At 44.1% G+C, this 12736-nt stretch overlaps 1 protein-coding gene across 2 annotated transcripts in view; it reads left to right on the plus strand.

The window, feature by feature from the left end:
* Positions 1-12320, plus strand: part of LOC102409898 (cytochrome P450 2J2) — a 32913-nt gene extending 20593 nt beyond the window's left edge. The window contains exons 6-9 of one of the 2 annotated variants that reach the window (XM_006048288.4): positions 2909-3050; positions 3372-3559; positions 6229-6367; positions 11810-12320. In XM_006048288.4, the coding sequence (XP_006048350.1) occupies positions 2909-3050; positions 3372-3559; positions 6229-6367; positions 11810-11988 (648 nt within the window). In that variant the 3' untranslated portion in view covers positions 11989-12320. The remainder of the gene's footprint in view (positions 1-2908; positions 3051-3371; positions 3560-6228; positions 6368-11809) is intronic. The other variant, XM_025288605.3, reaches the window with a different exon arrangement.
* Positions 12321-12736: the final 416 nt, after the last annotated feature.

Genomic DNA, 12736 nt, shown 5'->3' on the forward strand with positions numbered 1-12736 from the left:
ATGGTTCCAGCCACTACTGCGTGACTCAGAAGTATTGCTTTGCTTCCATGGCTGCTCAGGTTTTCTCCACAGGCATTTCCCACCATAATCTTCTTGTTCACATCCCCTCGATCTGTCTCTCTGTAACCAACAGCAGCCCTCACCCTGAGATTGCTCCACAATCCCTAAACTCCATCTCCCAGCCATTGCACCTTCCAGGGAACCTATGTCTCTGTCAAATGTATGTATGGCTGCAGCAAGGACTGTCTGGTTCTCATTCCATTTAGGCTGCCACAGATCAGCTGTTTCACTCTCAGCCTTAAATGTTTCTCCTCTGACTCATAAATTGCCCCAATGTGGGATCAGACCCCTGCTTCAGTTCCCCCACCAGCTGAGGGCAGGTCCAGTCCTACAAACACTCCTAGTTTTCCCCCTCATTGTTTCATCCTACTGAGTTTTGCATGGTTCTGTATATTCTTTTCTGCTGGTCAGGCACTCCTGTCCACTTGCAGCTGGTGTTCTGCATGCACATCTCTGTTTGAAGGTGTATTCCTGGTGTATCTGTGGAGAGAGATGTACTCCATGTCCACCTACTCCTCTGCCATCTTATTCTCCTCCCCAAGCTTCTGTGAGGCTTCTTTAAAGAGAATCATAAAGGTGTGTGTGGTGAGCTCTTCAAAGCATTTTGCCTGTGGATTGGAGCACGCAGATGTCCCCTGCCAGCTCCTGGCTTGGGGTGGGACGGTGCTGCGTCGAGCTCCTTGCAAGCACCCCAGGTCTTGCTGATCTGCTCAGGAGAAGCAGTCAGTGTGAATGGTCTCTCTTGCTCTTTTGATGATCCAGCAGAGTTGGCAATTTGATCTCTGGTTCCTCTGTCTTTTCTAAATCCACCTTGAACATCTGGAAGTTCTTGGTTCCCGTACTGTTGAAGTCTCACTTGGAGAATTTTGAGCATTACTTTGCTAGTGTGTGAAATGAGTGCAATTATGCAGTAGTTTGACATTCTTTGGCATTGCCTTTCTTGGGGATTGGAATGAGAACTGACCTTTTCCGGTCCTATGACCATGGCTGAGTTTTCCAAATTTGCTGACATATTGAGTGCAGCGCTTTAACAGCATCTTTTAGGATTTGAAATGGCTCAACTGGAATTTCATCACCTCTAGTAGCTTTGTTCATAGTGATGCTTCCTAAGGCCCACTTGATTTCACATTCCAGGATGTCTGGCTCTACATGAGTGATCACACCATCGTGGTTATATGGGTCATTAAGATCTTTTTTGTATAGTTCCTGTGTGTATTCTTGCCACCTCTTCATAATATCTTCTGCTTCTGTTAGGTCCATACCGTTTCTGTCCTTTATTGTGCCCATCTTTGCATGAAATGTTCCCATGGTATCTTTAATTTTCTTGAAGAGATCTCAAGTTTTTCCCATTCTATTGTTTTCCTCTATTTCTTTGCACTGATCACTTAGGAAGGGTTTCTTATCTCTCCTTGCTGTTCTTTGGAACTCTGTATTCAGATGGGTATATCTTTCCTTTTCTCCTTTGCCTTTAGCCTCTCTTCTTTTCTCAGCTATTTGTAAAACCTCCTCAGACAACCATTTTGCCTTTTTGCATTTCTTTTTCTTGATCACTGTCTCCTATACAATGTCATGAACCTCATCCATAGTTCTTCAGGCACTCTATCAGATCTAATCCCTTGAATCTATTTGTCACTTCCACTGTATAATCGTAAGGTATTTGATTTAGGTCATACCTGGATGGTCTAGTAGTTTTCCCTACTTTCTTTAATTGAGGTCTTTGGAAAGCCCAAATACAGCCTTTTCAGCCTAATCTCTATGCTCTGCCCATATCTGAAAGACCTGTACCCGATAGGAAAAAGAAGCATTGTTTTATTAATAGCCATACCAATGTCCAGTCCACTACCCCTTTTCCAGTTCCCCAGTGCAGAGCACAAGCGAACATGAGTCAGATGCCAAAGGTTAGCCTCAAGTGGAGGACTTTTGCCAGGATTCCTCCCTCCTCCCTATTTCATGCACTTTCAAATGTTATTTGTAAGATGCATTGGAAAGGCCAAATAGGCTGTATGTCCTTTAACATAGTAAGCCCTCTGGCTAATGCTCATCACTGCCACAGTGGCATGATTTTTGACTCATTTTCAACTCTTGCAGTTGAAATAATTGTGCATTTTTCTCTGTCTCCTATTTCACTTTATCATTATACCATTAATAGAAGCATTGATTTCTCCTGAGAGGAGGAGATTTCACTTGTTATAAGGTGTGCAGGTGTGCGACCACACACAGAGGAACACTGACACTTTGAAGCTTCTGTAGCTAAGTGGTGAAGATGCTGAAGTGCCATGAGGAAAGGCCACTGGAATCAGAGAATTTTAACCTAAAAAGGAGGATGTTAATGGGAAATTATGAAAATTGTTGTACTGCAGAGAAATTCATTTTATTCTTTATGATAACAGTACAAACATTGGTTGAGGATTTCTTATGTGACCTTTCCATCTCACATAGTTCATAATGCCAGTTGAGGGATGGGTATTGAACGTAGTTTGAAAGGTTTAGTAACTTGGTCAACTCATACACATAGTAAAAGGTGTGGCTAATATTGTAACCCAAATATTATTATATTTCCAATATAATAATATACTGTTATAATAATAAATAACAGAGTCTCCCAAAATATGGAAGTAAAGAGGATGTCTCAATTTTCACCCATCCAAGGTGACAAGAGATTCCAACACTTGGGGCAGGAGTATGCTAATGATACTGCAATAATAAGCCTCTGCCTGCTGAGATGGTCAAAGGAAAAGTCATTTCTCTTGGGGGAATCTCTCCTCCCATGTTCTCACTAGGATGAAGCCTCCTATAATCTGGCAACTAAGAACCATCTGGATAAGCCAATAATCGCTGTATTTTTTAGCATAAGGGCGATGCTGCTTCAAGTTTCCGTGAAGAAAACCTCATCTACAACACCCTGGACCTCTTCCTTGCTGGAACAGAGACGACTTCAACCACCTTGCGCTGGGGGCTGCTCTTCATGGCCCTTAACCCCGAAATCCAAGGTGAGCTCATTAGTGGATGGGCTGGGCCAGGCCAGTATGCTTCCATAAATTAGTTCATCTATAGGGAATGTTGGTTCACTGTCACTAATAAGAGGAATCTGAAGCTCAGAGAGCTTTCCAGCAGGAATGTTGTTGAGCAAGAGTTTTCCACCTAATTTGTCTCAGAGCAAGGCCCACTTCCCACTCTCATACCTCCCTGAGAAGCTAGTCTGGAGAGCCTAAGATAGCCATTTTGATGCTGGTTATTTCATTCCTTAACTTACCAGGCTCAAGGAGAGTTATGGAAAAACAGAATAATAGAACCACCTCTGCTTTTTTCAGAAAAAGTCCAAGCTGAGATTGACAGGGTGCTTGGCCAATCACAACAGCCAAGCACGGCCGCTCGAGAGTCCATGCCCTACACCAACGCTGTCATCCATGAGGTGCTGCGAATGGGGAACATCATCCCTCTGAACGTGCCCCGGGAAGTGGCAGTGGACACCACCCTGGCTGGATACCACCTGCCCAAGGTAATTAGGGGCTCACACCAACAGCCTCAGATCTCCAGGCTCATATTTTAAATGGTGGGATTCTCACCTGGAAAAGTGACCTGTTTTCTTGTCTTAGCGAAACACTTAAATGGGGAGAGAGAGGTATAATTACTGACTTAATACTGGATATTTCTCTTCATGTGGGGTCTTCAGAACATAATCAGGTCAATGGTAATTGGTGTTCTGAAGGAGAACGGAAATTCCTACGTCAAGCACGTTCAGGCAAAGGCTGAATGCTCTCTGCTGTGAGATTTCTCATTCTTTTTACTGCATGATGTGCAGGCAGCAATTCTCAGTCAGCCTTTGCCATGAAGTCCTTTTCTTTGTCATGGGAGGGCTTCTGATAGGATAGTGACTTGCCAGATTTATTTTTGGAAAATTCTGCTTCACAATCCTAGGGCTATAGAACGTTAAAATATGAGGGACAGTTGAGACCTCCTGGGCCATCACATTAAACTGGTGTTTCTAACATAATATCCCCACAGGTATTGCCTTGACTTAGTCTCTTGATGGGACTACCTCACAAGAGAATCAATCCAAGCCTGTGCACATTAAATATCACAAAAGGAGAGAACTAATGAATGCTTTTTAAGGAGCAGTTATGTACTATGAACTATATAGATTCTTTCAAAATGTCTTAATTCTCAATCATTCTCTTATCTTCATTTTACGAATTTGCGTCAAGGCTCAGAGCTGATTGATCTTGTATTTAAGATCCCTTGGCTACAAAGTCGTAAGAGTTGGGTTAAAGAAATAGAAGTGTTCTGATGCCCAGGTTCATCTTTTTTGTACTACACTATGTTCTCCCACTGGAGTTGCTTCATTTGGCTTGTTTTCAAAAGAGTGTTCCTGCAATTGTTCTCAGCAGGGCCCTGTTAAATTCCCTCTCCTCACAAAGGCAATTTTGCTCGCTCTCTGCCCATCACTCCTAGGATCTCAGCAAACAGCTCTCCTCTGCCCCATAGTGTCTCACCAGAATACTGCACATATACAGTACCTTGCTTTCTCGCCACCTTGGTCTATTTCTGTGGATCCAATCCAATCTGAGTCCCTCTTTGTGTATTGAACCTGGTGTTGATCTCAAGGCAAAACTGGAAGAACCTCCCTTTGGGCTCATCTTGGTCACGGTCCCTGCAGCCCTATAAAAAGCAGTTATTCCCTCAGTGATTGCATTTACTATTTTCTTATTGATTGACCATTTTATGGGTGAATTCTGAGGTCTAAATGATATTACAGGTGATCTTCACATATTCGTAGCAATTCAGTTAGCTCCAGAGAACCATCCTAGCTCAACAGACTGGTTCTACAAGATTTTTTTTGTATTCTGTGAGGACTAGAACAAATCCCTGGATGGGAAACTTGCAACTGGAAAACGATTACAATACAGAAATTCTGCCCACAAGAGTGAAAGTCCTGAGCCCCAAGGAATCTGGCTTTGAACGCCAGCAGCTTTTGATTGCAAGAATTCCACAGGGCTACAGGAAGTATCAACTCCACTCTTGGGTCATGTGCACACTAGCACTCAGGGAAAAACAGCAGTGACCTCAGAAGAGACCGGACCAGACCTTCCTACTAATATTGGAAGGTCTCCTGCAGAGGGAGGGGGCAACTGGGGCTCATGGCAGGGACAAAGACCCTGGCACCAGCAGGTCTAGTGAGGAAGCCCAGAAGCCACCATGTAGAAAGTTATGGGAACAAGTGGTATGATTGAGAAACTGAAAGAGGCTTGATATAGTGGGAGTGCAGGCAGAAGGACCATGACTCAGACAGAGGGCAGGTGATGCGTCCTTAATATAAGAGTGCTGGGAAATACTGGAGTGTATCTATCAGGTTCCAGATGTAGTGGATGGATAGCAGTGACAACCAAATCATGTCCAGAGCTAACTCTGCTTTCCGTGTGTGAAGCACTTTGAAGGGGGGAGAGGATATAGAGTTGTAGTTAGGCCTACTGTAGGAGTGTGGACAACCAAGGTAGTAACTTGGACCAGGAAGTGGAGGACATAACATGGAGGTGATAGAATCGAGAGGAATTTCAAGGAAACGTGGCCAGCCTGGTGAAGGATGAGATGAAAGCAGAATGAGGGAAAGGGAGGCACTAAGGAGGACTCCTGGGTTTCTTGCTGTGCACTGGGAAGGACAGTGGTTCCTTTCACTGGGTGACCTGATTCTGTCATTAAATCTTCTGTGGAATGTGCTAGATAATGAAGGGAAGAGAGTTGGAGAATCTTAGATGAATGAGACATTTTTCATGTTGGAGAAGCTGCCATTTCACTGAGCAACTGGGTTGATTTTGGTCCAGAACTGCCTGCCCACTGTCACATTATTCTCTTATTGATGCACACACCTTCCCTCCCAAGTTCTACACTGACAACTCCCTGAAGGGATCCATTCTGCACGTGAGTAGTCACACTTCCCTGATAAAGTTCCCAGCAGACAATTTCAGTGCACCATTGTAAGCTGTCCCATGGCAAGGAGCATGGTGCTAGGCGTTGGCCTCAGAAGGTGGTGAGTTGGGGAGATGGAGGGAGTTCAGGGTGCTGTCAGCCCTGGAGCCTGGGCTGTGTGAGCGGACTGTGTGAGAGGACTGCCGCGCCTCTGCACACATGTGTTGTGTCCTGTCTTGCATGAGTCACTTCTGTCTTCTCCAGGGCACCATGGTCATGACTAACCTGACTGCACTGCACCAAGACCCCACAGAGTGGGCCACCCCTGACACCTTCAATCCAGAGCATTTTCTGGAGAATGGACAGTTTAAGAAAAGGGAATCCTTTCTGCCTTTTTCAATAGGTGAGTAACAAGAAATAGGAGCATGGGGACCCAGAGTTCCTCTCTCTGCCCTTCCCTACTCTTCTCCTTGTGATGCTTTGCTTTAGTTGGAATGTCTCCAGATAGCCCTACCCAGCATGAGTCACTCTTGCAGCTGTTTGTACCTCAAGGTTCCCTTGGCTGTGCATCACCAAGACTCATGCCCTTACTTCCTAAGCCCTGGCTTGACTCTGATGGAGATTTCAGCTTCAAGTTGTTCTCTCTCTAGAAACTTGGGGGATAGGAGCTTAGCCTCTGCCTGTTACCCACAAAGAAGATTGGACACTCACCATCTTTATTGAGCTTTAAATGTTCTGAGATCTTTTTAGGGCCTCCCACTCACAAAAACGTAAAGCTAATTGCTGAGAAAGGGATGGGGAAGGCTGCTTCCCTAGCATTGTGGGCATCACAAGTGATTCTAAGTACCATGGACTTAAGTAGATGAGATTCTACTCTGTAAGTTCTTCCTGCAGAGGTCGTTTTGCCTTTTTAAATGAGATGGTTAGATAAGCATCACCGACTCAGGGAACATGAGTTTGAGCAAACTCTCAGAGATAGTGAAAGACAGGGAAGCCTGGTGTAGTGCAGTATGTGGGGTCGCAAAGAGTCAGACACAACTTAGTGGCTGAACAACAACCACCCTTTACAAATCTAGGTGATACATTTATATGATGCATAACTTGAAATATGAATGAGAATGCAGAGAAAACTCTTTCTTTCTTATTTCCCAGCCAGCCAGTTGGGTGCAGTTGGGTGTTTTACTCATAATATTGTAAAATTATTAAGAAAAATTCTTTTTTGTATACCAAATAAAGAGTTAGTTATGCTGCTGAGATCATTTCAAATTGTTTCCTAAGTCCTTATATCTATAAATGTTTCCTGAGCATCTATTATGTCTCATTATGCAACCCTGTGAATATGACAATAATTAGGTAGAAAAAAGACCAGTGCAACTCTCACGGACCATGTTTTCTAGTTTAAGGTTACAAGGTTCAAATTCCAATCACCACACTGGGGATAAGGCTCAAAAGTGGAGCTTATCAGGGCCAACTATGGGATCTACAGTCTTAAAGCTCACAGGGCACAACTAGAACTCAGGGTTGACCAGGTTTATCAAATAGTAAAGCCTGTGCTCTTCTAGCAGTGTCTCCCCCAAAAAGTAACTAAATGCTACATTAAGTTGACACTTGAAATTCATAATAGTTTTCTTATCATTGCTGCTGCTGCTGCTAAGTCACTTCAGTCGTGTCTGACTGTGCGCCCTCGTAGACAGCAGCCCACCAGGCTCCTCCATCCCTGGGATTCTCCAGGCAAGAACACTGGAGTGGGTTGCCATTTCTCTCTCCAGTGCAGGCATACATGCTAAGTCATTTCAGTTGTGTCCGACTCTGTGCGACTCTATGGACAGCAGCCCACCAGGCTCCTCTGTCCACGGGATTCTCTAGGCAAGAGTACTGGAGTGGGTTGCCATTTCCTTCTCCTTTTCTTATCATTAAATTAAATATGGACTGACCTTCTGTGACAGTATAGTTTTGCTGATCATGCCACAGAGGCACAGAAAGGGAGGGACTGGAATTTGAACTCATATAGGAGTGATTCACAGCCCAGGCTTTCCTGCTATAGGACACTGTCCTGCATGTATCTGAACTGACTCTGATTAGATCTTCTGTGTTTTTCTTCCTCTGGTTCTATGCTATCTTTGCTCACACTGGACAAGTAACTTTCTAATATGAAAGCAGACATGAGATGTAGGAAAACCTTCCAGTCTTCCTGTCTACAAGAGCTTTATATTTCCTATCATAGAACAAGTTTCAGCTGTTTTAACTATTATAATTATTCTTGCTTCACTGTTTTGTTGTTGTTATTGAGAGTTGTAACACATCCTTTTAATTGCAGATTTCATTTGCAAGCAAATTATTTTATTTTATACTTATAGTTATTAACAGTTAGGAAAGCAATTAGTAGCTCCTTTCTCAGTGAAAGGAAATAAGAATTAAGATAAGGTTTTTTCTCATCCAAGGTCATGTGCCCAAGGAATTGGCTTAAAAGGGCTGAAGACTCAACTTTCTGGTTTCTTTTTTAAAATTTTTATTGAAGTATAGTTGATTTACAATATTGTATTCATTTTAGGTGTACTGCAAAGTGATTCAATTATATATATATATATCTTTGCTTTCTAAGTTTTTTCCCCTTATTACGAAAGAGAATGAAGTCCCTCAGTCATATCTGACTCTTTGTGACCCCATGGACTGTAGCCTACCAGGCTCCTCTATCCATGGAATTTTCCAGGCAAGAGTACTGGGGTGGGTTGCCATTTCCTTCCCCAGGGGATCTTCCTGACACTGGGATCAAACCCAGGTCTCCTGCATTGCAGGCAGACGCTTTACCAACTGAGTCACCATTACAAACTATTGAGTGTAGTTCCCTGTGCTCCATAGTAGGTCCTTGTTGGTTATATATATAGTTCTAATCTAGTGCTCTTGCTAACATAACTAGAACGTTACTCATTTTCCTACTTAACAGCCCTTCCATTGAAAGATTCACCAAGTTTATATCGTATGTATCTATTGTTATGTTGCAACATTACAAAGACAGAAAACTCAGTGACTTAAAGTAATAAGTGTATACTATTGCTCACAAGTTTACAGTTGAGCTGAGGGCTTTATGTTCTTAGCTGGGCTCTCTTGCCCATTAGGGAGGTCAGTTGGCTGAAGGCTGATCTAGGATGACCTCAGCTGGGACAATGGGACTCTTTTCCAGTTTCCTCCTCCAGCAGGCTAGCCTAGCTGGTGTACATGCGGAAGATAAGACCGCAGGAGGGGAAAAAGCACACAGTGCCTCCCAAGGGCCAGGCTGGGAACTGGCGACCATCACTCCCACTGCATTCTGGTGTCCATGCAGGCCATACTGTGAGCCCCAGTTCAAGGGAAAGGGCAAATAGCGCAGTTTTTATGGGAAGGGCTCTGAAGTCACATTGCCAGTGATGTAGGTTCAGGGAGAGGGGGAGATTGGAGCCACGGCTGCAATCAAGTGATCTCACTATCTGTCTTTCTGCCCGAGAAGACTGATTCAGACAATGCAAACAATTTAGGGATTCCCTCAGCTGTGACTAAATGAAGGCTACCTAAGCAGAACAGGAAATAGAAAATTGAAAAATCCACTGACTTAAAATGTCAACACTGCGGTCAGGTTTACTCCCACCAGACTCTGGTCTTCGGGGCACCTTTCTTTACCTCATTCTTGATCCGGCCCTTTGTAAAGAAAGCTTTTTTAAAGGAATGGGGTGTGGAGAGCTCCCTCCCTTCTCTTGGAAAGATGATCAGGTGTGGAATTAGGATACACGCACAGTCCCAGGTGGTTTGTACGGTAAAGAATCCACCTGCGATGTGGGAGACGTGGGTTTGATCCCTGGGTCGGGAAGATCCCCTGGAGAAGGGCATGGCGACCCACTCCAGTATTCTTGCCCGGAGAATCCCCTGGACAGAGGAGTCTGGTGGGCTGCAGTCCATGGGATCACAAAGAGTTGGACACAACTGAGCCACTAACAGGGCAGATGACAAAGGTAGTATTGCAAATTTACTTTATCTTCATTTAAGTTTTTCTCTTTTGATTCAACAAAGCAGCAGGCATATTCATGAAAGGCAAGAGGCTGAGTCCTCAATTTCCAAAAACATCACTGAATCATGGAGATGAGATAGAGAGATCTTTTCTCAAAAACTCGAGGTCAGTTCTCTCATTTCTAGTGGGGTAACTAACCGGATTAGTTAGTGATTTGCAGTTAGTGCAAGCACCAAAGAGAAGGTCCATGTTTCCCGTAATCCAGGATGAAGCCTTGAAATACAGTAGCCCTCCTTTTCCTGATTTATAAATCAAATTCATATCTCCTGTTTTCCTGGTATCATTGACCAGCCATACAGTGTAGTTAGGAGAGAAATTATTTCACAAGCTTGGCAAGAAAGAACTGTTTAGGTCAGGGAGAATAATCTATTTACTCAGAGCCCAGAACTGGTTATTGATGTAACAAGTACTGTAACCCTGGATCTTGACTCTATGGGTCCAACTTTATCCCAATATTTGGATTCTTCTAGGAGAATCCTGAGTATTTCTAATATAGCTTATTTGGTGCTGTTTGAACAAATTTCCTCATTAGCTTCAATTTTAGCCAATTTCCTTATTTTTCTATTAGTGATGGGTAAGAGATCAGAATGAGGGGAACAGAGATGATTAGACATGTAGTGGTGAGAAACACAGGCACAATTATATAAAAATTACATAATTCTGAAGCATATTTTTATTTGTTAAACACATTTGCAGATATTCTCTAATTTTATTTCCTCAACAACTGATTTAGTCACTAAGTCGTGTCCAACTCTTGCGACACCATGGACACGTAGCCTGACAGGCTCCTCTGTCCATGGGATTTCCCAGGCAAGAATACTTGAGTGGGTTGCCATTTCCTTCTCCAGGGGATCTTCCCTACCCAGGGATTGAACTAGCATCTCTTATGTGTCTGGCGACTCCTGCATTGCTGGCAGATTCTTTACCCAAAGAGGCACAACTGTAATTGCACTGGGAAATACAAAGTAGCAGAAGTTACACCCAGAATTAACTACAGAGGGTCATCTCAGTGACAGTGTGCAAGAGAATCTTTACAGAGATAGTGAGCAACTATGTCAAATGTTAACAAGGGTTTTTTCTGGATTGGGGGATTACAAACATCTTTAATGTCTTTATACTTTTTTCATTTTTGCAGTTAAACATGTATTGCTTAGGGAGAAAGTAAGTTATTAAAACACCCCCAAGAGACATGATGGTAGAGACCAGTGTGGGGTGTTGTAGCCCAAGTGGGGGCAGAGGGCGTCATGAAGGGGAGGGGCTGGGGAAGCCTGAAGCAGGTGATGCGCGGCTGGGATGAGATGGGGTCGGCCCTGCACAGGGAGCCCTGGCAGGGAGCTTCCCAGTCATGAAGGAGGGAAACGACATAGGGAAAAGGTGCCTCATACCTGAGAAACCTTGCTTTAACACTTACTTTCTTTTACTTCTCAACAATTTTTTTTTGAAAATTGAAAGAGATAAACACAGAGTTTTGCTTTTGTCCTTTGCTAATGGATTTTTATAAGACTTTCGGCTCGACCATATTTATAGGTCAACCTTGGCCCTCGCTTGTTTCCTCTATACTCGGCCCCTTCACCCTTGCTCACCTGTCTGAGCCCTGAAGGTGCTGAATGTGTGAAGGTGGAATGAGCTTGGAGGGCTTCTGTTACCCCAGGTGGCTGTGATCAACTAAGCTGAGTACATAAAGGCCCAGGGCCAGGCAGGCCTGCGTTTCGCTCAGGTTTTGCAAGACGTGAAGACATGGTGGAAGATTTCCGTCCCTGTTGACACAGACCACCTAACCAGGTAACTCACATTTTTGTCTTTCAGGAAAGCGGATGTGCCTTGGAGAACAGTTGGCCAGGACTGAGTTGTTTATTTTTTTTACCTCACTTCTGCAAAAATTTACCTTCACGCCTCCAGAGAATGAGAAGTTGAGCCTGAAGTTCAGAGTTAGCTTGACCCTTGCCCCAGCCAGCCACCGGCTCTGTGCTGTTCCCCGAGGGTGAAGTTGTTGGGGGAAGTTGTTGGGGCGGGGGAGTGAAGGAGAGCAGGAAGAAGGGGCCTGTCCCCGCTCAAGGCTCGGGGCCTGCTCAGAAGTGAGGGAAGAGCATCCAGCGCCTCTAGGACAGATCATAGGAACTGGACACAGGAAACTGAATTCAGGCTTTACCGTCTCCAGTGGGACCTTGAAGAAATCAGTTACGTTGTGATTCCATTTTGATCCAGAAGATTTAAAGTGGACAATGATTCCTTCTCTAAAGGACAAATTTCTGTAAATATCAGAGGAAAGAATGGATTTTAAGTGGTTTGGAAATCATAAAGCACATCATAAAAGTCATAGCTCTGATCTGCTTCCTTCTGTGACCTTCCTTAGACGAGGACTTGCTTCTGGCCTGTTGAGATGGCCTGGGTCCAAGTGGTGCCAAATGGTGGATAAGAGTTAGAAGTTGGGCCCGGGGGCAGCCACTAACCTAAGGCCAGAAAGGCCCTCACACTTGGTAGCACTGAGCAAGCTTATCCTGCTTCTCCCTCAGACTGGCCCCTGGGAAGTCAGCAGGGCAGGTAAATTCCTGACAAATAGGGTTCTATGGAGAAGCAATTCGTCTGGTTTACCTACAGAAACACTACCTTGGCGTTGGACACCAGAGCTAAGAAGAATGTGAGCAAAATAAACTAAACCTGGAAGGCAGGTTTGGGGAACAAATGTAGAAGTGTTTTCTATCTTTTATGTGCCTCTTTACCTTAAACCCCATC

The sequence above is a fragment of the Bubalus bubalis genome, chromosome 6, assembly GCF_019923935.1.
Source record: "Bubalus bubalis isolate 160015118507 breed Murrah chromosome 6, NDDB_SH_1, whole genome shotgun sequence".
Taxonomy (NCBI): Eukaryota; Metazoa; Chordata; class Mammalia; order Artiodactyla; family Bovidae; genus Bubalus; species Bubalus bubalis.